Raw genomic sequence first — 22,848 nt, forward strand, 5'->3', positions numbered from 1 at the left:
CGCCAATTAAAGTCACATAGGATTCAGGAATTGCGGATAGAAAGTGAGGACAAGATTCTTTGGGTTCCTGAGACAGCGTCACTGAAATCTTTCTTTTTTTTTTCTGCTTCAATTTCCTCAGCGTCTCTCATCCCTTTTGCACTCATGATCAGAGCCGCAGACCCTGAAGAGAGAGTCTTCGCCGGCTGCCCCACCCGTCGACTTTGAAGCCGGTTGATGGACAAATCCACCAATAACATCACGAGGACTGGCATGGTGGGGCAGACTCCGTCATCAAGAGTCCTTATCGTCTTGCGTATCGATAAGATCCGGTCAACCTTATCATCACGCGCGGCACCTAGGGTTAGGGTGGCTGCTTGCATGACTACACACGACTTACACCCGCCGCTGCTCCGTGTTTGACTCCAGCGTTGCAGTGTAGCTGGCAGACGACCGCGTCTAATTTAGGCAAAGCCCGAAGGCCAATCCTTCCTCCGTAGCTTGTCTCAACGACGATCAAAAGACAAGCCTGCCCATCATTGTCCTGATCAGGAACAGCTGGCCGTGTTGTCGCCATTTTAGCCGGTTGGCCCTACTTGTGCTTGTAAGCGACTTGACGTGTCTCTGCCGAATGCCGTGCCGTATTTGTTATTTCTGCGCCAGGTTGGGTAGGACTGCAAGGGTCGGGTTGAATTTACCCGCGATTGAATTGGCAGATATACTGCTGGAATATCACGTCACAGACATCTCCACCACACACCCAAAGTCCTTCCATGTCACCCTGCCGGCCCAGAGACCAACGTGCCTCCAAAGCCCGGGCCTCACGCGCACCAATCTTGGATACGAGGCAGCTCATGGGGGCGGACTAACGTAGCAGTGGGACAAGCTCTGAGACGGCCTGCGTCTACTTGTAGCGCTTGCAGCCGGCACACCATTCCTATGGCCTTGTCATTATCCCCGTCTAAGCGCATGTACTGGCACCCTCGTTTCCTGACGGGCGTGTGGGATCATATGGCCCGGGCAAAAAAAGTCCCTGGCTGGCTCGCGTGCCGAGATGCGCTCCTATCAGGTCCGGTCGTTCGTGATGGGCCATTGCGGGGAACTCTGGGGAAGCGGCATATGAGGTTGCACAGCGAGTCTGGGCTTCTGGGGAACTACAACACCTATAAGAGACCACCAGTGCGTCTATTCTGGGACCTAAGTAATTTCATGTAGCGCATCACTCTCTTCCCAACGCTGCCTAGTAACAATGGGCCTCCACTTCCCCAAGATTAGTATGAATCTGGCAACCTTTCTTAGTTCTCAAGTATCGACTAACCTGTTCTGCAGCAAACACATATTTTGTGGCACTCGTTGCCACCGTGGGCGGCATGCTCTTTGGCTTTGATATTTCCTCAATGTCGGCCATTGTCATCACCGACCAATACATGGACTACTTTGACAATCCCCACGGCGTTGTACAGGGCGCCATCGGCTCTGCGCTGGCGGCGGGCTCTGTCGTCGGCTCATTGATGGCGGGGCCCATCTCTGACCGCTGGGGCCGCCGCGACTCTATCTTCTTTGCCTGTTTCTGGTGGCTGGCCGGCACGGCAATCCAGGTGGCCACCAATGGCATTGGCTCGCTGATTGCAGGCCGCGTGCTGAATGGTGTGTGTGTGGGCATTACATCGTCACAGGTGCCTGTCTATCTTGCCGAGATTGCCAAGCGTGTAAGTCAAGCCGTAGTCTTTCCGTGGACCGTTTTCTCTTTTAGTTACCTAAATCTAACGCCCTAAAGGAACGCCGTGGCCGCATCATCATCATCCAGCAGCTCGCCATCGAATGGGGCATCTTTTTCATGTACTTCATCGGCTACGGCTGTTCTCACATTGCCGGCACCGCGTCCTTTCGCACGGCCTGGGGCACGCAGTTCATCCCCTGCGTCCTGCTCATGGTCGGTCTGCCGTTTCTGCCGCGCTCGCCGCGCTGGTTGGCCAAGGTCGGCCATGACGATGAGGCGCTCCGCACGCTGGCGGACATCCAGGCCGGCGGCAACCGCGAAGACCCAGGGGTCCTTGCTGAGTGGCACGAGATCTCAACGGTGCTGCGTGCGGAGCAGGAGGCGAACTTGGGGTACAAGAGCTTCGTGATCAACGGCATGTGGAAGCGCACGCTGGCTGGAATGTCGGTGCAGGCGTTCCAGCAGCTGTCAGGCGCCAATGCAATTGTGTATTATATCAGTAAGTGTTTTCTCGTGACAGGGTTGACCAAGCCCCTGTTAACAACTTCACAGCATACGTGTTCCAGATGGCTGGTCTGACAAAGAACGTCAATCTCTTGGCCTCCGGTGTGCAGTATGCCCTTTTTATCATGTAAGGAACCCCGCTCACTTTTTCATTCTGCCGTCTCCTAACATCAAACCCCGCATATACAGCTTCACTGGAGTCATGTTCTTCTTCATCGACAAGACTGGCCGCAGGCCGCTTCTCATCTACGGTGCGCTTGGCATGGCTGTCTGCCACTTTGTAGTTGCAGCCGTGCTCGGCGGCTTCGGCGAATATGTTCCGGGCGGTGTCGACGGCAACTCCAACGTGTTGATCAAGGTATCGGGCAACCCATCACATGTGGTCATCGCCTTTAGTTATCTGCTGATTGTAGTGTACGCCCTGACACTCGCGCCCGTGGCGTGGATCTACGCGGCCGAGGTCTGGTCACTCGGCACTCGCGCCACCGGCATGGCGCTGGCGGCTGTGGCCAACTGGCTGTTTAACTTTGCTCTGGGCATGTTCACGCCGCCGGCCTTCCGCAACATCACGTACCGCACATTCATCATCTTTGGTGTTTTGTGCGTGGTGGCCGCGGCTGTGGCCTTCTTTACCTGTAAGTTTATTTCCATAGTTCCTCTGTATCTTCAGCCTCTGCTAATGCGTCCATAGACCCAGAAACCTGCGGCAAGTCTCTCGAGGAGGTCGAGCAGCTATTTGCGCCGGGCGCTCCGAAGCCATGGAACACTACCAAGAGCGACCCACGCCTGCAGTCTGAAATTGAGGAAATCCGCAAGAAGCAGGTCAGGGACGAGGATGGAGACGACAAAGGAAACGTGACTATCCTAGAGAAAACGGCCAGTGCCTGAAAGTAGTGAGTGGAAGTGGCATGAGATTATATTTGCTGTTGTATCTATGTGGGCCATGAATGAACTCGTTGCATTACCAAAGAAACCTCTCGGCGAGACTCAACAGTGATGCCTATGACTCTCCTCTTGCAGCTGTAAGGGCCTCCGGAGGCGGAAGACTCTCGGGCCCGAACGAAAGCGGGAGAAGCTGCGAACCAAACAGTGAGTCTTTGCACATCAAACAGAACCGGAATAGACGTACCTGTTCCAGCAGCAACACACTGAACTTTTCATCCTTGTCAAACATGATGATAGGAGTCTTCAAGTCACAGAACTCGCGGATCCTACAAAACGCCAGGAACAGACACAATCAGTCACTCGGTCTCTCTACACAAAACAGGCACAAACAGGGAGAGAAGCCCTACGCTTGACGGCACATGCCGCACGGCGACGCCGGCGGCGTCACATCTGTCGCAACCGCCACGGCTCGAAACGCCCGTTCGCCAAACGTCGTGACCGCCGTGCAAATCGCCGTCCGCTCGGCGCACGTGGTCACGGGGTACGACGCATTCTCGACGTTACCGCCGACGATGATGCGCCCGCTCGGCGCCAGCAGGGCCGCGCCCACCCGGAACTTGGAGTACGGGCAGTACGCAACGGCCTTTGCGTCGACGGCAGCGGTCCGCAGAGCCGCGAATTCGTCGGCGCTCAGGGACAGTGAGCTAAGCAACTCGGCTGTTGGGGCAGTGTAAATGGGGACTGTAGACATGGTAGAAGAAGAAGAAGAAGAAAAAGAAGGGGGGAAGGGGAAAGAGAATAAGAACGACAAGATCAAGAGTAGAGCCTGAGCTGCCTCTTTTTTATACCTCGCTAAAGCTTCCAGGCCACAACAAACTCCACGGCAGAAACGCTGCCGGAGGGGGTACAGACGCTAGCTCTCGACGCACACTTGGAGGAGGAAGGGCGCAGGTGTGTGTGTATCAACTGGCCGTTATCAACGATAGAGGCGAAAAGCTGATAACATTATCGCAGTTATCAAGGACTCCAAAGAGCCCCCTACATTTGTTTGGCTTGGAGCACAGCCCAGACCGCCGGATCTCCAATTGCCGATCTTGGAGACTTCGGCTTCGACCTCGACAACCGGCGGACCCCGCGTTTCGGGGGTTCAGATATACCCCTAAGAAAAGCTGCAAGTACGTCATAAAATAGGGTTACACTGGATCTCTTGTATCAGACCCTAACTGGCACTAGTCTAGGGTTTGGCTGCTCAACCACGATGCCAGATCTGATAAGATCCCACCATCGCCAATTGTCCAATCAAATACGGCTAGCAAGCTCTCTAGTGCCGAACCTCGGCCCTAGCGACGCTTAGCCTTGTATTGAGTCTGAAGCCCTATGTAAACTTTTCACAATGTTCGGCCCAGCTACAAGTCTCCGGCTAACAGCTTGAGCAACGTTTATCCAAGTTTCTTTTCTGAGCCGCATTTCGCGGCTCGAGTAGCTCCCGCCCGTTTCTATTGCCTTGCTCTATCTTGCTGTAAAATCGCCAAAATGTTCGGTCCAGGTGTCGGGTTCGAGTATCCGCCGCTACCGGTTTCGTGGAATAGACGGGACCTGTTGCTTTTTGCCAACAGCATCGGTTGTACAGCAGACGAGCTCCATTATCTATATGTAAGCCCTGCCCACAAATGATCTACATCAGCCCAGATACACTAACAGCCATAAAATACCCAGGAACGCCATCCCGAGTTTGCTGCTTTCCCAACCTACCCCATCGTTCTCGGTCCGTCCGCCCCCGGCACTCGCATCTATCCCCACTAACTCTCTCCGCAGGCTTCAAAGGCGCCACCGCCGACGTCGTCGACTTCTACGCACGCCAAAACGCGACGCCCATCCCCGACGTGCCGGTCTTTGACCCACAGCGCGTCGTTGATGGACAGCGCAAGATGTTCTTCCTGCAGCCGATCCCGCTCAGCTCCGACGGGCGGCGCTTTGAGACGCACACGCGCGTGCTAGGAGTCTACGACAAGGGTGCAGCCGGTAGTGTCGTCGAGACGCAGCAGGATCTCGTTGACGCAGCGAGCGGCGCAGTGTACACGCGCTGCGTCGCGAGCGTCTTCTACGTCGGGTCTGGGTGCGGCGGCTGGGGCGGGCCACGCGGACCGCCGGCCGAGAAGATTGAGCCGCCGCATGGGCGCGCGCCGGATTGTGTGCTCACACAAACGTCGACGCGCGAGTCGGCACTGCTGTATCGTCTGAACGGCGACTATAACCCGCTGCATGCGACGCCGGAGCCGGGGCTCGCAATGGGCTTCAAGGGCGACATCATGCATGGGTTGTTTGCGTGGAACACAACGTGCCATTTGATTCTGAAGAAGCTGGGCGGGAGCAAGCCTCAGAATATCAAAGAGTTCCAGGCTCGCTTCTCGAGCCCTGTGATGCCGGGCGATGAGCTGTCAACCAAGGTCTGGCGGACTGGAACATTGGTGGATGGCTTCGAGGAAATTCGCTTCGTGACGGAGGTTGTTGGTGGAAAGGCCTGTCTGACAAACGGCCGCGCGCTGGTCAAAGTTGTCGCAGAGGCTAGCTCCAAGTTATAAGCGCCAAGAGTTTCTTCTGTAGGCGGTAAACAACCATGTATTATATTCATGCTGGGCATTGCAGATAAAGACGTGGACATACTAGTTGCTTAATCAAACGGAATTCTGCGCAGTTCTCCTTCCTTCTTTTTCCTTTCCTCCATGCCAGCTGCAATGCCGCTTGGCACCTTGATGCCGCAGCAGTCATTCCAACCAATGGCCTCGCCATGCTTGTGACTTTCCTTGCCATGATCGTGACACTGCCCGCCGGCCCCAGACTTAGACGAGGACGGGTCTTCTGAGTCAGCGTCCGGATCCGAGCCATCATCCTTGCTCATGCCCTCAGTTGCAGGGATAAGCGAGCCAAATAGGAAGTGCTGCATGACTGGCAACTTGCCCAGCACCTCGGCCATGAACATACGGCGCATGCCGCCCTCAATCTTGGACCATGATTTGGCCGCCGAGATGTCGTCAAGCATGGGGCTGTGCCACCGCAGGCCCTTGACGGTTTTTATACTGTTGACAAAACTGACCTGGCTCAGATACATGTACTCGTTGCCATGCTCCTCGAGAGTCAAGTCGCTGTGGATGGCCTTGGGCCCAATGTAGGGATGGTCGATGAGCTGTGAGGCGCCAAACAGGAATGGAAGAAACTGGTAGTCATCCAAGCCCCAAACGCCGTGGGAACCTGCTGGCTCGAGGTAGAACGACATCTGAAGATTTTGCATGAGGGCCAGGTAACGGCTGAATACAGAAAAAACCACAGACTTAAAGTCGCTCTTGTCAAAGACGCGCAGCTCATACAGACACAGCAGCCAGATCATAAAGTTCAGCTCATGGCCCGAGCCGTAATCAAGACGCAAGCGGTGTCCAAACGAATTCATCAAATACGCCGACACCTCGGTAATAGCCTCCTCCTTCTCCAGGCCCAAGTCCTTGTGCCAACGCATCAATTGCTTCTCTGTCTCGTCGACAAAGTCTCTAAATTCCACATTTCCAAAACGCGAGCCCGTGCCATGGTGTGGCACTGTCTTTTGCCGGATCTCCTCCAGCTCTTCGAGAATGGACATGATCTGCGCCATTGGCTTACTCAGGTTGACGTCACCTGCGGTAGCAGCCGGTCGTGGCACGCCGGCCACGGCGTCCGTCAGGCCAAAGATCCACGCCTGAATCAGGCTGCTGGTCGGCGACGCAAGGAACAGCTTGAGGTCTGTGTCCGACAGGATCCGACGCGTCGGGATCTGGAACTCAGTCGCAGCGAGGTCCGGCAGCGGCGGGAAGGCCGGCGTGGCGGGGCGAGGCAGCGGGTTTGTTACGGGGCGGCGGCGACGCGGCTCGAGCTTGGGAATCGCTGCTACCGCCGGGAGAGATGCCACCGGGTTATTGATGTGCGGCGAGGTAGACGGTTGTATAGAAGCCATTTTGTGAAAGTTGTTTGGTTATCTTGCTTCAGTTATGATATGTAGTGTATTTGGTCAAGAATCCTGAGGAGCTCAACGCAATACAGACAAGGTTGAAGTAGACTTGGCTACTAGGGTTATACATGAACGGGACCCTAACAAGGAACGAATGGGGCAATAGTTCCCATACACAAAGACTGCGTCCTAAGACTTTGGGAAAAAACTTCTGTTAGACGGCGGAGACATATTCAACAAGATTCAAAGCAACAACAAAAAGTTTCATCAAGCTTCACTCATCGCAACGGCTGAAAATCAGTCTGGAATTTTGGGAATCACCGCTACCGCACATCTTCCCTTGAAGCCCCACACAGCAACAACACGACAAGCCTGAAAAATGTCTGCTGGTCCTGAAGTGCAGCTCTCGCCGCTGCCTCGCGCCGACGGCTCTGCTGCTTTTTCGCACAATGGCTACAAGGTGTTGGCATCAGTGAACGGGCCGCTGGAGGCGCCCAAGAAGGACGAGGCGGCGTTTGAAGCCACCATTGATCTGGTTGTGCGGCCTGGGGCTGGCGTTGGAGGTATGACGACGGTTCTCCGATCAGAAGGAGAGGGCGTGGCTGAGCGAGAAAGGAAAAGAAAAAAAGACAAAGGGCAACACGGCTGACGCCAGGGAGGTTACGGTGGTGTGTGTATGGTGAAACTGGCGCTGACTATCTGGGCTTATAGGTACACGTGAGAGACATCTAGAGTCCCTTCTTCAATCTGCGCTGAGCAGCCTTATTCCGCTCCGGAACTTCCCCCGGTGTTTGATACAGATTGTTCTTCAGATCACAGAGACTCCGGAGAACGACTATGTGAATGCCAAGATTGTACAGGCACAAGCGGTAGGCTTATCCGGGCCCCAGACTAGATAAAAAGCTATATCTACGTCTATGTGGAGGCACACACGCACTCTCCTTTTACAATAGTCTTGCTAACCTGTGTATAGAACTTGGACGCCATACCCGCATTGCTGCACTCGGCAATTTTGGGTCTCATGGCAGCAGCAATTCCACTCAACAGTCTCGCCTCTGCAACAGTACTCGCAGTATCGTCAACAGCGGACGGTGAGCCGCACATCGTCGTCGACCCATCGGCAGTTGAGGTCAGCCGCGCGCGGTCGGTGCACGTGTTTGGTTTCACGTCGCGCAACGAGCTGCTTCTGGCTGAGAGTGAGGGCCAGTTCTCGGCGGCAGAGCTCGCGACAGTCTTGGAGAGGGCCAAGGATGTTTGCTGCAGGGCAGTCGAGGACGAGCAGGGCCTTGATACAGCCATGGAGAACTCTGGGGCTACGGAGACAACGAACATGCGGCAGTTTATGCATTCAGTGATCAAGGCTAAGTTGCAGGCGGACATGCATTGGAAGATTGGTGCGTGAGTGGGAGGAGAGGAGGAAGAGGGGACATGGTGAGAGCTGATGGCTTCATGCTGAAAATGCGGGTGAAGATCCAAGACAAAAGCAGCAAGACACCGCCCTGTGAACATGAAGAAACAAGGGACACGAGCTGGCGACAAGCGCAAAGACAGGAAAGAGATGACTAGAGATACAACATAATATACCCATGGTGTTACTAAAGAAGTATTGAAAACGACCAAGGATGGGGGCGACAAGAATGAGACAGAAAACGAGGGACAGGAACAGAGACGTCAAGGGTTACCAAAGGGTGAAGGTGGATGAGAATGGGAGAGGAGAGGAGAGGAACAAAGCGACCAAGAGGCCCAACGCCGAAGAACAGCGAGACACGGCCGACGAGGGGTTGGTGGAAAAGAATAAAAAAAAAAGGCCGAGCAAAAGACAAAACGGAGAGAAGCGCGGGAAGAAAAGACGAAGAACGTGACAGAAAAGAAGAAGAAAAAAAGAAAGATTTGATCTAGTAGCCAGGGGGCTCGTCAAGACGAAACAAACTCGGGCACCGTCAAGTGATTTGCCGGAGTTGAAGCAGAAGACGACAGGCGGCAGGTATCAGTCGGGGGGAAAGACCGTTTACATTGTTGAGTGTTCATTTGGCGTTGTTTCAGCTTGTCCTCAGGTTGCGTGGTGAGGGTAAAGCTTGTGTGGGAGGGTAGAGGTGGGAGAGTGAGCATGTGAGAGTGAGAATGAGGATAACGATGAGGGTGAGAAGGAGTGTGATGAGAATGAGAATGAGAATGAGAATGAGTGTGAGTGTGAGTGTGAGTGAGTGTGAGAGTGGGTGAGTGTGGGTGAGTGTGGGTGTGAAGATGGGCTAGACACCACCACCAACAATCCAATCTTCATGATGCCAATAAGAAGAGCCAAGCCTGTTTCCAGCTTACTTTTAGCTAGGAGCCAATTTAGAGCTTGCATAGAGTTTAATGGGTTGGCGGCAAGAGATTGCTGCATGTAGTGGCCACATGGCTAGTGTATCCAAGTATCCAAGCATACCGTACATATTAACTCCCAACTAGTGAGTAGCCTACATAGATGTCCGCTGCCTGTAGTCTTGAGTCTTGCTTGGCATCGCGGAAGAGTGCCCAGGAAACAAGAGAGGGGATCCCGGCGAGGGCATCAGACAGTTGGGACTGTGCTTTTTGTATCGCATAGCGACAGCCCGTGTAAGTGGCCAGGAGGGAGAAGAGAGAGAGATGGAGAGCCAGACAAACCACCCACAGCACAATCAGAAACAGAAACCAGAGGACAGACATGAACGTCAAGAGCCGCCCGGCGTTTCTTGTCTGCTTCTCTCTCACGCTCTCGCCCCGTCCCAGGCGCATCAAACGTGCCATGACATCTTCGTCTATTTTGGAGCCATTGTGTGGTGTTTGATGCACCCCCTTCGACCACGACGCCCCCCTTTTTGGGCACGAGCACGAGCACGAGGCAGAGATCAGGAACAGGAGGACAGCAGAGCGCAGAACGGACTGCAGCTGAAGACTGGGCTGGCTGTTGGCAATATATTAATCGCGCCCCGCGGCTTGGTGGCAGCGGTTGGGATGGAACGGCTTGTATCTGCGTGTGTGTCTTTCTCAGCCCATTTGCTCTTTTTTTCTTCTTTGTTGACCATCCGCCCTTGTTTTTCTTTGCCCGTCTTTGTACATATCTCTCTCATCTTTCTCACGGGCTGCTGTCAAGCCAAATTCTCCTAAAGTCCATCTGATTTCTTCGGGCGTTATTTTTTTCACTGGTGTGTTGTTATTTCGCTTGACCAAGCCGATTCTGCTAGTCTGGCCTGTACAAGTACAGAGATACAATATCTTTATATAAAGAGAAGCCCCGGAGACCGACTGCCAGTTTGCGCCGCATTCTTGTCTATTCTTTGTCAGTTGTTTGTGTCGTTTTACGAGGTGAGTTTTTTTCTTTTTTCTTTTCCTCTTTGCCCTCGTGTTTGCTTGCCCCTGGAGACAACAGCGCCCCTAAAGCCTGCAGGCTCTATAGCGCTGCCTTGCCTGTGCTATTCTATTTATGATTTATTCCTGTAACAGTCCCTCCGCACCGCCTATAACACACCCCCAAATCCCCCAAACTCGCCCCCCCCCCCCCCCCCCCGGCAGCCCGACTCCCGCCTGTGGAAATCCGCTGCAGACTTCATCTTCATGCTGCTCTGAGGGCCGACTCCGTTTTCTGTGCCGGTTGTGCTGACAAATTAATGTTTACGCGGTAGCTCTTCTCGTGCTCTCTGCTTCATTACAGGAAACTTACAAGACAGTCTTGACTTGCTGCCGCTGGCCTTCTGCTGGATTCCCTTGGGTCTTTGTAATCTCGCGTTGATAGCGGTGCAAATCCGTCTTTGTCTTTGTTGAGCTGATTGGCTGGCCGCGCTCACCATAATCAAATCGTTGCCTTTGCAGTGTTTTTGTCTCTTGACTCTTATTTTTCGGGTTATTTTTTATTTTTTGTTATTTTTCCCTTGCACTACGTCAACGCTTTGTGCTCATTGAGCTTACAAGGACAGACAGACATACCACATCCATCTTAATCTTCTCGTCCTTTCGCTTTCTTCGCAATGCCCGTTTCCGTCCCACATGCCGAGCTCAGCTCTAGCTCAGTGCATCCTGCCCTCAGCCCGCAACTGGAAATCAACGGCATCGCCTGTAGCAGCTGTAACCACAGCGCTGGCACCACTGTAACTACAGGCACCGCTTCAGCCCCAGACGCCGTAGCTGCCGTTCCTGCTAGCAGCACTAGCAGCAGCAATAACTCCGGGAACAACAACAACACGGCTTCTTGCACTGGCTCTCTTCCAGAGCAACTGCCTTCTTCTTCTCCCGCCCTCATCTCCCCTCAAAACCCCGCGTCTCCCGCCTCCGCTTCTTCTTCTTCTTCTTCTTCTTGTCCCGGCCCCATCACATCTCCTGCCATTCTCAACACCACCATCTCCACCCCCGCCACGCTTTCTGCTGCTGAGAAAGCCCGCAAAGTCTCCCCGCCGCTGCGCCAGTCCAACCTCTCTTCTGTTGCCCGCGCCCACAAGCCGCACGCCCTGTCGCTGTCCGAGATGCTTTCATCTTTCACTGCGTCGTCCTTTGGCAACACCGTTGCTGGCAATGGTCCCCCCTCGGCCCCATTCCCCAAGGACCGCCCCGCTGATGCCAGCTCTCTGGCCGATGCCCTGAGCAATCTGGGCATGACCGAGGCCGGCACTGCCGCCAGCCGTAGTAACACGCCGAGTCTGTCGACTGCAATTCCGGCCCTCCGCAGTCCTTGCTTCTACCACAAGCGCTTCGACGATGCCGTCGACATTGACCGCGTTTTAGAAGAGATCAAAGGCGACGAGTCCATGTCACACTCGCGCCTCGTCCAGACCGCCACCTCAGTGCGAGAAATCAGCAAGCAGCTGCAGCGCCGCCCCATCAAGCGCGCGGTGAAAAATGTCATGATTGTCACAAAGGCCCGTGACAACCAACTCGTTTACCTGACGCGCGAGTTGGCAATGTGGCTATTGCGGACGCCGCGCTACGGGTCCGACGTCGGAGTCAACGTCTACGTGGACGCCAAGTTGCGCAATTCGCGGCGCTTCAACGCCGATGGCTTGCGCGCCATGGACCCACGTTTTGACGGCATGCTGCGTTTTTGGTCCCCCGATCTGTGCTGGACCCAGCCCGAGAAGTTTGATCTCGTGCTGACCCTGGGCGGTGACGGCACCGTCCTCTTCACCTCGTGGCTGTTCCAGCGGATTGTACCGCCTACCCTGTCATTCAGCCTGGGAAGTCTGGGGTTCTTGACCAGCTTCGAGTACGAGCGGTATGCGCAGCACCTCAACCGCATCATGGGTGATTCCGGCATGAAGGTGAACTTGCGCATGCGTTTCACCTGCACAGTTTTCCGGAATGCCGGGCTCAACCAGCCGCCTGTTAGCGAGGGCGAGCAATTTGAGGTGCTCAACGAGCTGGTCATTGACCGTGGTCCGTCGCCCTACGTGTCCAACTTGGAACTGTACGGCGACGATGAGTTGCTGACTGTGGTGCAGGCTGATGGTTGTATCTTCAGCACTCCTACAGGAAGCACCGCTTACTCGCTGTCAGCTGGTGGCTCGCTGGTGCACCCCGATATCCCGGCCATCCTGCTGACTCCCATCTGCCCACACACGCTGTCTTTCCGTCCGATGGTGCTGTCAGATACCATGGCTCTGCGTGTTTGCATTCCCCACAACTCGCGTGCCACGGCCTACTGTGCCTTTGACGGCAAGGGTCGCGTCGAGCTGCGCCAAGGTGACTGCGTAACTATCACGGCTTCGCAGTACCCCTTCCCCACCGTCACACGGACCGACACTGAGTGGTTCGATAGCGTCTCGCGCACGCTGCGGTGGAATACACGTGCTGCGGCCCAGAAGCCCTTCGACTCTTCCCCAGTTCACGGTGATGAGGACGGCGACGCTGAGCGCAAGGGCGATGAGCCTGAGTGGGACATCGACACAGACTCTGCCTACTACGCCAGCGAGGACTGCAGTGAGGCGGCTAGTCCGCTGCAGCGCCAGATGAGCATGTTGGGTATGTAGTCAGCGTTGAGGTTCAAGAGGGATAAGATGAAAGAGGAAGGTTTTGCGACAAGAAACAGACTTGTCGCAAGCGTTTCTTTTCTCATGGTCCGGTTGGGTGTCGAGTGCAATTTCATCTGTTCATAGGCGGCTTTATGTTGGGTATATATACATGCCGGGTTTTTTCTTTGGTTTTCAGTTGTCTCTTTTTTGTTGGCGTTTGTTTCATAGACATACAACGCGCTGTATATATGATGTCATGCTTGCATTTCATGGGCCGGTTTTTTGTCCTTTCTTGTCCATTTTGATCCTTTTTTTTAAACGCAGTGTGGTACTGAAATAAAGAAATGTGTGAAAACTTGTGTGGTTTTTTGTTTTATTCCTATGGTGAAGAGAATAAGAGTGTGAGAGCCCTCGGCCGATGGAAGAGAGATGAAGAGACGCATTGGATCATGCTTTTAAGAAAAAGAAGAGCCAAAGCCAAGAGAGAGAGATTGGGGGGGGGAAAGATGGTATATGGTCTTTTTTGTGTCAATATCGACACGTCTAGAACCAAGAAAAGCGCAGAAGCAAAAAAGAGAGAAAAAAAAGGAAAATCGTGGGACACAATAAACGAAGAAAAAAGTAAAAACAAGAAACCCAGCAAAAAAAAAAAAAAAAGAGAAGAAAAACTCAAAAACATCCGCCTCCGTATATAAATGAAGAAGAGAATCGAAAAAAAAAAAAAAGAAATGCGAGTCCTCCGCCTTCCCATCATATATCCCATCCATCCACCCGGACCGGACCGGACCGCCCGCCGTTCCCCTCCCCCTCCCCATTCCGTCTTTTCGAGACCTGAAATCATTGAAACGAGATATTTACTACTTCCTAAGAAAGAAGCAAAAAGAAAAAAAAAGAAAAGTGAAGATTGAAATAGGGGCATGAGAAGGAAGAAAGAAGAGAACATTCATCTTCTTTCTTGCCCTAGAGAAGAAGAGAGCGTGAGAATGAGTGAAGAAGAAGAAAAAAAGTGGTACATGAAGCGCGCCGAAGTGGTGCATGTGAGTGAACGAACAAGAAAGAAAGGAAAAAAAAAAGGATAAGAATACACAAAGCGCAAGTATGAAATGAAATGAAATGAAGAAGGAAAAAAATAAGGGCACTGCGGTGTACGTTGTCCGAATGGGTGGCTCCGGAGACCGAAAAACCGGAGACCGGAGTTGACGGATGTAGTACACACGTAGCGCCGCACCTCACCGACTTCCGTTGGTGCTACCAGACATGATAGTCACGGAATACAAAGCCATGCTTTTTTTTTGATTGGGGGGAAAAGAAGAGTATTGTCCCTATGTGACTATTCCTACTCGTCCCAATAAGAACAGGGAGAGAAAGAGGAAGAGTCGGCTGACGCAGCGGGTGCATCTGCCTCTGAAAAAAAGAGGAGGACGGCACTCGTTTCAGACACAGACACGTGTCTACGAGCCATGTGTAGAAACTCCAACAAGCTGCTGACCCGGGCTAGGCGGCGATGCTACTCAGCGCCAGTTGCCCTGGCTCAGCGCCAGCAGGCCGGCAACACACACCTCGTCGCCCCTCTTACTAGGGCTGGCAGCGCGGGCAAAGCGGTTGACGTCGTCATCGCGAGCCGTACGCTTGCGCGGCGCAGACGCAGACTCGGCATTCTCGTACGCGTCGTCGGTATCAGCGCGTGGCCGTTTTTTGCTCAAGACTGACGAGGCTTCGCTTGCGGGACTGTGGCTGCGGCGGTGGCGAGATTGGGGCCGCGCTTGGATGGCGTCCTGGGACATAAGGTGTCTAATGAAGCCTGGTTGGGAGTCCTCGGGCGTCCAGTTCTCCTTGTCGCTGTCTGCGCTTCCGGGCGTTGGACTAGCATCGGAAACAAGCATGGCCATTTGGACCTTGGAGGTCTGAAGAGGCGTATGGAACGGGTCGTCGCGGTAGTTCAGATTGCTTCTATATAGCGGCTTTTTCACACGTGATGCTTTGCCATTGGCGAGCTGTGGCGTGGGTGATAGCACGGTATTTTTACGGGCGTTGTTGATCTGAAGGGCTCCAGGATGTCCATGCGTTGACTGGTAAGAACCAGACAAATTGTTAGTTGAGCGACGCAGGCTTATTTCAGCCAGCGCAGAGCCAGCGGCCTCGTTCAGAGCAATCTTGGTAAGCTGGTCATCCTGGGGCGTGTTTCTGTCACAGCACACCTCCCATTCATGAACGTCGCGCGAGCGACCAGTCGGTATCCCGCGCGTAAGAGCGGACAAGGGCGGCAGTGTCACAGGGGTTGTTCGGCCAATGCTTTCCTCGGGGGTCTTGGAGTAAATTTCGGGTAGTACATCGTTTTCGCGATCACTAGCACTGAAGTGAGTCGGGGACGGTTCGCTCGTAATCTCGGCACGGCCATCAAGAGAATATCCCAGGCGGACCTTACTCAGCGGCTCAGGCAGTCTCCGTGAAGGAGCGTTTTGAGGGGCGCCACTGGGAGTCTGCGGCTTGGACTCGGACCCCATGACGGGGCTGGAAGGCGACGACATTCCCATGTTGTTCCAGTATACGCGGCAATTGGACACTGAGTCGGGGATTTTGATCATAACCGGATATTGGCCGTTGCTGGTGTTGTGGCAGGGCGTCCGGATCTCGTTCTCAGGCGAGCTATTCATGTCGGCATAGTGCATGGCTGACGCAGAAGACTGAACGCCGGTACGGACAAGAGGAGAACTGTCGACCAACGAAGGAATGGGCGAGGCAGAGGCATTCGCGCCTATCTGGGAAACAGAGATATGAACGGGAGTATGACTCGGTAGAACCTTGATGGGGGGAGAATCCAAGGCGCGCGGGTTGGCGTAATGCGATTGGGTGCGAGAAACGGGATCGGCCACTCCGCCGCAGGCAGCCTGGAGAGCGTTGCGGATTTCGGGGCTGGCAGATTCGGACGAGATGACTTGCATACCGCCATAACGAAGCGCGGCGATTTCTTGTGCGGACAGCGGACGGGACTTTCTGCGGTCGTTTTGTCTGCGGTTCTGGAACCAGATCTAGAACCAAACAAGCAAGGTTAGTACGAAGCACAGCAGAGCAGATATTGGCTCATCTAGTAGTACACACCTGGACTTCCTTTTCCGTCATGGACACTTGGCGGACAATGGCAAGGCGCGCAGCCTTGTCGGGTTTCGCATTGGCCTGGTACGCGCTTTCGAGGATGGCCTTGTCGCCGGCTCTGGAAGGATGGGCGGGTGGTTAGCACAGGCGGACGGACGGAGGTGGTGGTTCCTGGACACGGGACAAGACATACTGGGTTCTCTTGCGGCGGTTTTTGGTCTGCTTGTCAGGCTGCACGTTGACAACGCAAAGGCCCTTCTTGGGAGTCATCATGGTCGCCATGGCCGGATAGTTGGACTGCGAGTGGTTCATGTCGAAGTCGAGATGGGCGGGAGGGTCGTAGCTTGGCATTAAGAATTAAACTGAAGAAGACGAAGGGGAAGCAAAAGTCGCTGAGGGAAGGTCAAGGAATGACTGGGAGACCGAAGACGAGAGGGCGGGTATCGGATCGAGGGATCGAGGGGGCAGAAGGGGATAAGACGAGACCGACAGCCAAGACACCGCCAGAGTCGAGAATGGAAGGAAAGAAAACGGCGTAGGCCTACAAGAAACGAAGATGGGCGAACGAGGGACGACGGCCGGGCGGCCAATTCAGCGGCAGATGGCTGTCACGCGGGACGAGCGAGATTACTGGGAGGGTTTCCAGCCAGATATCCAGGCCTGTGGATGAGGCTCTACGATGATATTTATGCAGACGGGGTTCCCAGAAGACCAGCCGTGGTGGTGAGTTGAGGTCAAGTTCAGCCTTCTCCTCAAGCCACGGAATTCCAGCCACACTACTTGTACGAGTACACACACGCCGTGAGAAGTCCAGAGATGGAGATGGAGAGAGAGAGAGAGCGTCCCGGTAGATGGAGAAAAGAAAAAAAAAAGAATAAAATTAAGTCAAAGAGGAAGCGAAGAAGAAAAGAGTCTCCGGGCTGGGGCGCTGATGGACGGCGATGCGGCAGGGCAGCAGAAGCAAGAACAAGAGCAGCAGCAAAAAAAGTGAAGCAGACAAGAAGAGCAGAAAAGGTGCATGAGAATAAAAGTTCCTTCGGCTCAGGGACCAAAAGCTCTTTAAACCAGCGCGCTGGCTTTGGGTCTGAGTGGGCGTGCGAGAAGGCCGTGGGCGTGTGAAAGTACAAGGTACAAGTGCCAATGTGGGCAAGCTTGGACCGATCCACAATTGCCTTTGTTTTTTGCTGGAGAATAGTTAGTTAATTCTTTTTTTTCTTTTCGCCGTCAGCCTGCCATCACAACAACAATAACAATAACAACAGCTCGACCCCAAACGCGGGCACAACGCCTTCGTCTTTGGCACCAGCCACCACCTCCAGGGCTTCTTCCCACCTGCCGACAGCGCCCCCCCCCCCCCCCCCCCCCGCCTTCACTGCCCCTGTTCTTGGGGCGGGCGGCCAGCCAATCCAGTGCTGTCTGTCCTGGTACAAATACTCAAGCATACCACACGATATCCAACATCACCACCCTAGGCCCCTAGACCCCAGGCCCCCAGGCTGGTCTCAACCGTGTCCAGCGATCCTGTGACGTTCCCAGGCTAGCGTGCTCTGGGCCACTTGTATGCCGCATATATGCTACGTGCATTTCTAGAGCCTGTCCTGCCCATATAATCCTGCCATCCTAAAACCTTCAGGGGCCAGCCCGAATATGTCCTGGTCATCCACTTTGTCTCGTCCCCTGTTCCTTTGCCTGGCCTGTCGACAAGAATGTACAAGCCTACTGTAAACACCACCTCAACCACCTGTTTAGCTTGGCTGCTGATTTCTGGTGGCTGGCGATTTGCAGCCAATCAGCAGCCCTGGCATCAGGCCCACTGGCTCTAAACAGAAATTTCTGGTCCAAAACCCCAATCTGGCAGTTCACGTGCCGGCTCACGTGCACAGGTTTACCACACGTCTGAACAAGAAGCCTGGGCCATTCTTAGAGTCACGACACGACAAGCCACGGCACAGACAGATCGCGATGGACCCTCTATTATACCACAGTCAACGTTAACGTGACTATCAATCTCAACCGCATCCACGGCTCTGTCGCCCTGCACTTAGGCCACCAATTGAGCCAGATCCATTAAAGCGAATCCTGGACAGCCACACGAGTAACACAACCACTATATCCCCTGGCCGGCCCCCCTCGCCAATTAAACACCAACCCTCTATTGCACACCGTCTTTTAATACCCCCCACCATTCCCTTTAATCCCTTGCTGCCAGAACAAAGAGGAAGATCGCCGAGTCCAGGCAGCCCCGACGCCTGGCCCGTCTGCCAGCAAAACAGCCAGTCTATCTATGCAACATTAACAACACAAGACGTCCTGTGCTGTTGCCAAAATTTACCACCACCCACTCGTAATACCACCTGAAACCACAGCCAGCTATGACGCGTTGTCCAACGTGGTGTTGCTCTTGCTTTCCTCAATAGCAAACATCCCGTGAACTTTGCTCGGCGTTGCCTCGAAAATCGGCGCTTATACCTTGGCCACACCACTCGCCTACTTCGTGGCTTTCTCGGCCATTGTTTTTGTTGTTTGTTATTGTTATGGTCGTTGTTGTCGTGTTTACTTTGTCCCCGTCTTTCTTGCTGCGCTTCCTTTGACCATCCCTACGGCGATATCAAGTCTCAACAATTATTCCTTCAGGTCGTCCATCGTCAAAGTGTGGAAACCAATTTACGTACAGCATTCAGCCCGGTCACTCACTATGGCTCCTGATATGGATGGCCCATAGCCTCTGTGGACGCTATAGTATTGGCACGCCCAGCACATATAGCTCCACTTCTATTGGCTGTTTTTTTTTTTCATCTCTCTCTCGGCCTTCTGCGTATCAGCTAAGATCGCCTCAGCCGATTTCAAGCTGTCAGATATGCGTTGGATGTGATGATATTGGGGCACACATAAGACTGCATGTGCATATCAATATGTGTAACGCCCCAAAGCGACTATACTTGAAGACTCCAGCTCCAGAAAGAATTCACACATAGTCAACTGCACGGTCTCAGACGCCAGAATCTGCTACGGTTATAATGTCGGCATGCACCAGGTAGATCCTCGGCTGTTCTCACCTCCAGACCAAAATCCTTCGCAAACCTTCTAGAAACCTACGAAATTAATGCCAGGCAGAGGCCGCCCTCAACACAAAGCTCATCGCGTCTGCTTACTCACTCCTCTTCTCTTGGGCCCAGCTTGACCAGAGTCTACAAGCACGGTGACTTTGTCACAATCCACCTGGTGCAATTTCCATGTTTCGTAAAGACAGTACTTGGGTACAAGGCCTAAGTACTCCTACGTCTATCTACACACATACTCGTCTGCCTGTCCACACTAGACCGCCCAATCCATCCACCAATCCATCTCACGATCAGACCTCTTCTTCCCAGCCTTGCTCGCTCTCCACCCTCTGCAGATCTGTCTGGACACCACAACAATGGCTGAAGACGTCGTGAGAAACGCCATAGGCCCAGACTCCCGCCCACACATATTCAAATGGGTCGGCGACGGCCTTGATATCGGTGATCTATGCATACAAATAAATACAGACACCTCGCTCCATGTGTGCAACAAAGCCACCTCGAAGCCTGTCCCGGGCACCAGCCGCCAGAACAATCCCAAAATCCATGGTGGCCATGGTTCAGACCAGGTCTGAGCCCTGTCTCTATTCAACCTTTTGTTTCTCCTTAAGACCCTGCCACCCACACCCACGCCTTGTCTGCATCTTGATGCGGTACGGGGGCTGGGACTAGGATTGGGATTGGGCAGCAAGAAGACCGCAGCCATCTGCTTTCTGCCAAAGACCAGCCATGTGCTCTTATTCTTCTTGTCCATACAGCCGTTGAAACAGTTCACCGCTGTGGCAGCCAGCTCATAGCCGTCTGTTCTTTCGCCTGGGGCCGGCCCCCAGGCAAATCTGGCCAATTAACGACACAACTATCCCAAAATATACCACAACACTAACAATACACATCAGCAGATCTGCTTCATCAACACCTGCAGCACCACTGCATACAGCCCGTGTTCTAGTCGATATGTGAGGAGCTACTTTGTCTCAAGCCTTAATCTCACACCAGGAGATGCTCATACCTAGCATGCAAATACTCGTCAAGTCCCACGTCCCTCGAAGACGAAGCTCGCCAGAACACACATGGTGCATAGTCTAGCAGCAGACAATGCCCCAGAAACAAGGCCATTGTTTTTCTTTTTTCTTCCTGTGCTGCCTCAACCATTCCTTTTGCTTTCCCTCTCAATTTCCACATCCATTCACACTTTCCCTTGTCTGGCTTCTCCCTTCCTCCAGGATCACCATTCAGTCTCCAAATACAAGCCTAGCTACTTGTTCTTCTCGCTAGATAGCTAGTGATATATGCATCACATAGTTGTTGCAAGCTCTCACCACGTAGTATGCATGATGTAGTTATGTACATACATACTCTCCAAGTCTCGGTGAATCTGGCCACAAGCCGCTCACTCAACTGCCTGTATGTTATCTACGCCTAGTTACCAATCCCTCTCAACTTGTCCAAACTCTCAGGCACATACATACGGACATACACTTAGCTATTCCCCCACTCACCCCAGTCAATGCATCACCCATCCGGATCACGGCCCAATTCTTGGCTCTTCACTCTGTTGACCGCCTCGTTTCACCTTCATTGTTCAATTGCACCTATGGCTTACACCATCCAAACACAATGACTAGTATACAGCTCCCACTTCGTTCGAGGCTGATCACTTGCTCGTCTCGTTCACCCGTATCAGACAAATCAGCCCCCCCCCCCTTACCCCTACCCCTCACCGCTTTGGACAACGTGGAGACAACAGATGCTACTCACACATGTTGATTATGTTCTCTATTTGTTCCCTTGTACCTGTGCTCATGCACTTGCAGAGCTCCATGAGACCAGATATGGCTTCTTGATGCAATCCTACCCAGAGATCCAGATAGAGAAAAGATGTTCTGTTCTGGTTCTCCAGCTCCTCCTCAGATTGTCTATCACATACATTCCTAGTCTGATTATATAAACTTCACCACCCTTCACCTGCCGTTCACCGTCATCCCCAGTCGTCTCCAGGCCTGTCATGTGCTCAGACCTCGTCGTATCTGTGACTGACCGTTCAGCGGTCAGTATCCGGAGAAGTATACAGATGTACATTTGTATTTGTTGCTATTGCTTTTGTTGTTGTTGTTGTTTGTATATCCACCCCCGGCATCTCAAGGTTGGATCCAGGCGTCCCAAGTTGACAGTCCCTTGTCTTAAAGCAAGACCTCGGTTCAACCACAAGTAGTCAATAGTAGCAGTATGTAGGTGCCTCCTTGAGAAGATCAAGAACTTCTCTTCCACATCAGGCTTGGGAACATGCTTTACCCTATTTAGACTTTCATGGTATTCGAGATAACAAAGTCCTGTCTGGACCCGGCTCTTCCCTCCCTCCTACCATCTGACCAAAACAGCCATGCAGTAAAGTCGAGACAACACATGTGGTTGTCTTTATTAGCTCTTCTAGCCGTAGTATTCCATTTCTGGCCATTCCCGTAACTATATCAGCGCCTGAACCGCTGCAGCTACCCGGTTCGGCGTCCTTTGTATCATACACCTATGTGCATTTGGGCATCAAACAAGCCTCCACAAGCATCTTGAAAGTCCTTTGTTGAAGGGGATGAGCCCATGGCTTCTACTTGAGTTTAAGCTATCCAAAACTGCTGGCCTCCGGTGGCATCAGAAGGCCCCCTCGTGCATTTTCTTCAGCTTGTTGAAGAAAAGAAAACCAAAAAAAGACAAAGAGAAATAGGGTACTGTTGCTTACGTGGCTCGTGGATACTTGCATCATGCTATCTTTCTCCAGCTACTTCTTTGTGGCACAAGAAACCCCAACATGGCAATGGATACTGCTTCCTTGTTGGTACATGTACAAGCGTGCCGTTGTAGCATTGGGGTTGGTCAAGCCTACTAGCACTAACAGCACATTGGATCAAGCCCAAGTTGCCATGCTTGCACCAAGCAATAGTCACGTTACACATACATGCTACATGCTCCTGTCTCCCGTTCACTTAGACCCAAGCGGGTGAACCATCTACTCCAACTGACAGCTCTTCACAAGGGTCTTTTCGCCTCCATATTCTCATCTTCAAGAAAATGAACTGCAATGGCTGCAGATTAGTGCGTAGTCATGGTAGAATGCAAAGTCAAGGCGTCTGAGTTCCAGCTCCGAGACTAGGGCTGAGCCGCTGTACACAATGCACAAGGCCAGCAGACTACATGTACATATGTACACACATACATGGACATATGTATGTACAGGCTTTCTATTATAAGAGTGAGAGAGGGGAATGTTTTCTTGATCCATCTCCTCCAACTCCTAGTCAAGCTCTGCCGTTCTAGCTCTGGCTGCCATGGCCAAACTGAGACAAGCGCTTGTAACGCCATGCCTTGCACAAAGAGCCTAGTCGACGCTCTACATGCTACAAGTCGCTTCGTGACTAGCTACACTTTTAATGACTGACTACTGAAAGAGCCTCTCTGTCTCACTTTTGTCTCTAACCCCCAACGAGTCTATGAGACAATGCTAGATGCTCGGTTCCCATTCTTGGGCTATAGATATGCTTGTAATATCAAGCTCTCGCTTTAAGGGCGATACACTCCCCCCCCCCATTCGAATCATGCACTAAGTAAGCTGTGCCTATCGTTAAGGGCAATTGTACTTGCACCAGTGCGCACTGTGATGCCCATCCATACATACATACA

The 22,848-nt window shown here is 53.0% G+C and overlaps 7 protein-coding genes across 7 annotated transcripts; 4 read left to right on the top strand and 3 right to left on the bottom strand.

Annotated features, from left to right (window-relative positions):
- Positions 1 to 1,228: 1,228 nt before the first annotated feature.
- Positions 1,229 to 3,091, top strand: BROUX77_001963 (uncharacterized protein; the record flags this gene model as incomplete). Its single annotated transcript, XM_073746450.1, has 6 exons — positions 1,229 to 1,253; positions 1,309 to 1,688; positions 1,757 to 2,198; positions 2,252 to 2,330; positions 2,393 to 2,838; positions 2,895 to 3,091. The coding sequence occupies 6 exons, from the start codon at positions 1,229 to 1,231 to the stop codon at positions 3,089 to 3,091; spliced, it is 1,569 nt and encodes a 522-aa protein (XP_073607045.1).
- A 112-nt stretch (positions 3,092 to 3,203) lies between these two features.
- BROUX77_001964 (uncharacterized protein) lies at positions 3,204 to 3,839 on the bottom strand (the record flags this gene model as incomplete). The annotated part of the gene is made up of 3 exons (XM_073746451.1): positions 3,204 to 3,278; positions 3,333 to 3,414; positions 3,496 to 3,839. The coding sequence occupies 3 exons, from the start codon at positions 3,837 to 3,839 to the stop codon at positions 3,204 to 3,206; spliced, it is 501 nt and encodes a 166-aa protein (XP_073607046.1).
- Positions 3,840 to 4,621: 782 nt separating this feature from the next.
- Positions 4,622 to 5,670, top strand: BROUX77_001965 (uncharacterized protein; the record flags this gene model as incomplete). Its single annotated transcript, XM_073746452.1, has 3 exons — positions 4,622 to 4,741; positions 4,805 to 4,853; positions 4,904 to 5,670. The coding sequence occupies 3 exons, from the start codon at positions 4,622 to 4,624 to the stop codon at positions 5,668 to 5,670; spliced, it is 936 nt and encodes a 311-aa protein (XP_073607047.1).
- An 89-nt stretch (positions 5,671 to 5,759) lies between these two features.
- BROUX77_001966 (uncharacterized protein) lies at positions 5,760 to 7,070 on the bottom strand (the record flags this gene model as incomplete). Its single annotated transcript, XM_073746453.1, has 1 exon — positions 5,760 to 7,070. One exon carries the CDS (start codon positions 7,068 to 7,070, stop codon positions 5,760 to 5,762), a length of 1,311 nt encoding a protein of 436 aa, XP_073607048.1.
- Positions 7,071 to 7,443: 373 nt separating this feature from the next.
- BROUX77_001967 (uncharacterized protein) lies at positions 7,444 to 8,466 on the top strand (the record flags this gene model as incomplete). Its single annotated transcript, XM_073746454.1, has 3 exons — positions 7,444 to 7,627; positions 7,776 to 7,933; positions 8,038 to 8,466. The coding sequence occupies 3 exons, from the start codon at positions 7,444 to 7,446 to the stop codon at positions 8,464 to 8,466; spliced, it is 771 nt and encodes a 256-aa protein (XP_073607049.1).
- Positions 8,467 to 11,050: 2,584 nt separating this feature from the next.
- Positions 11,051 to 13,042, top strand: BROUX77_001968 (uncharacterized protein; the record flags this gene model as incomplete). The annotated part of the gene is made up of 1 exon (XM_073746455.1): positions 11,051 to 13,042. One exon carries the CDS (start codon positions 11,051 to 11,053, stop codon positions 13,040 to 13,042), a length of 1,992 nt encoding a protein of 663 aa, XP_073607050.1.
- A 1,493-nt stretch (positions 13,043 to 14,535) lies between these two features.
- On the bottom strand, positions 14,536 to 16,468 carry BROUX77_001969 (uncharacterized protein; the record flags this gene model as incomplete). The annotated part of the gene is made up of 3 exons (XM_073746457.1): positions 14,536 to 16,053; positions 16,124 to 16,235; positions 16,311 to 16,468. The coding sequence occupies 3 exons, from the start codon at positions 16,466 to 16,468 to the stop codon at positions 14,536 to 14,538; spliced, it is 1,788 nt and encodes a 595-aa protein (XP_073607051.1).
- Between the last annotated feature and the right edge of the window lie 6,380 nt (positions 16,469 to 22,848).

The sequence above is a fragment of the Berkeleyomyces rouxiae genome (assembly GCF_048999995.1).
Source record: "Berkeleyomyces rouxiae strain 22BRR77 chromosome Unknown BrBRR77_ptg000002l, whole genome shotgun sequence".
Classification (NCBI taxonomy): Eukaryota; Fungi; Ascomycota; class Sordariomycetes; order Microascales; family Ceratocystidaceae; genus Berkeleyomyces; species Berkeleyomyces rouxiae.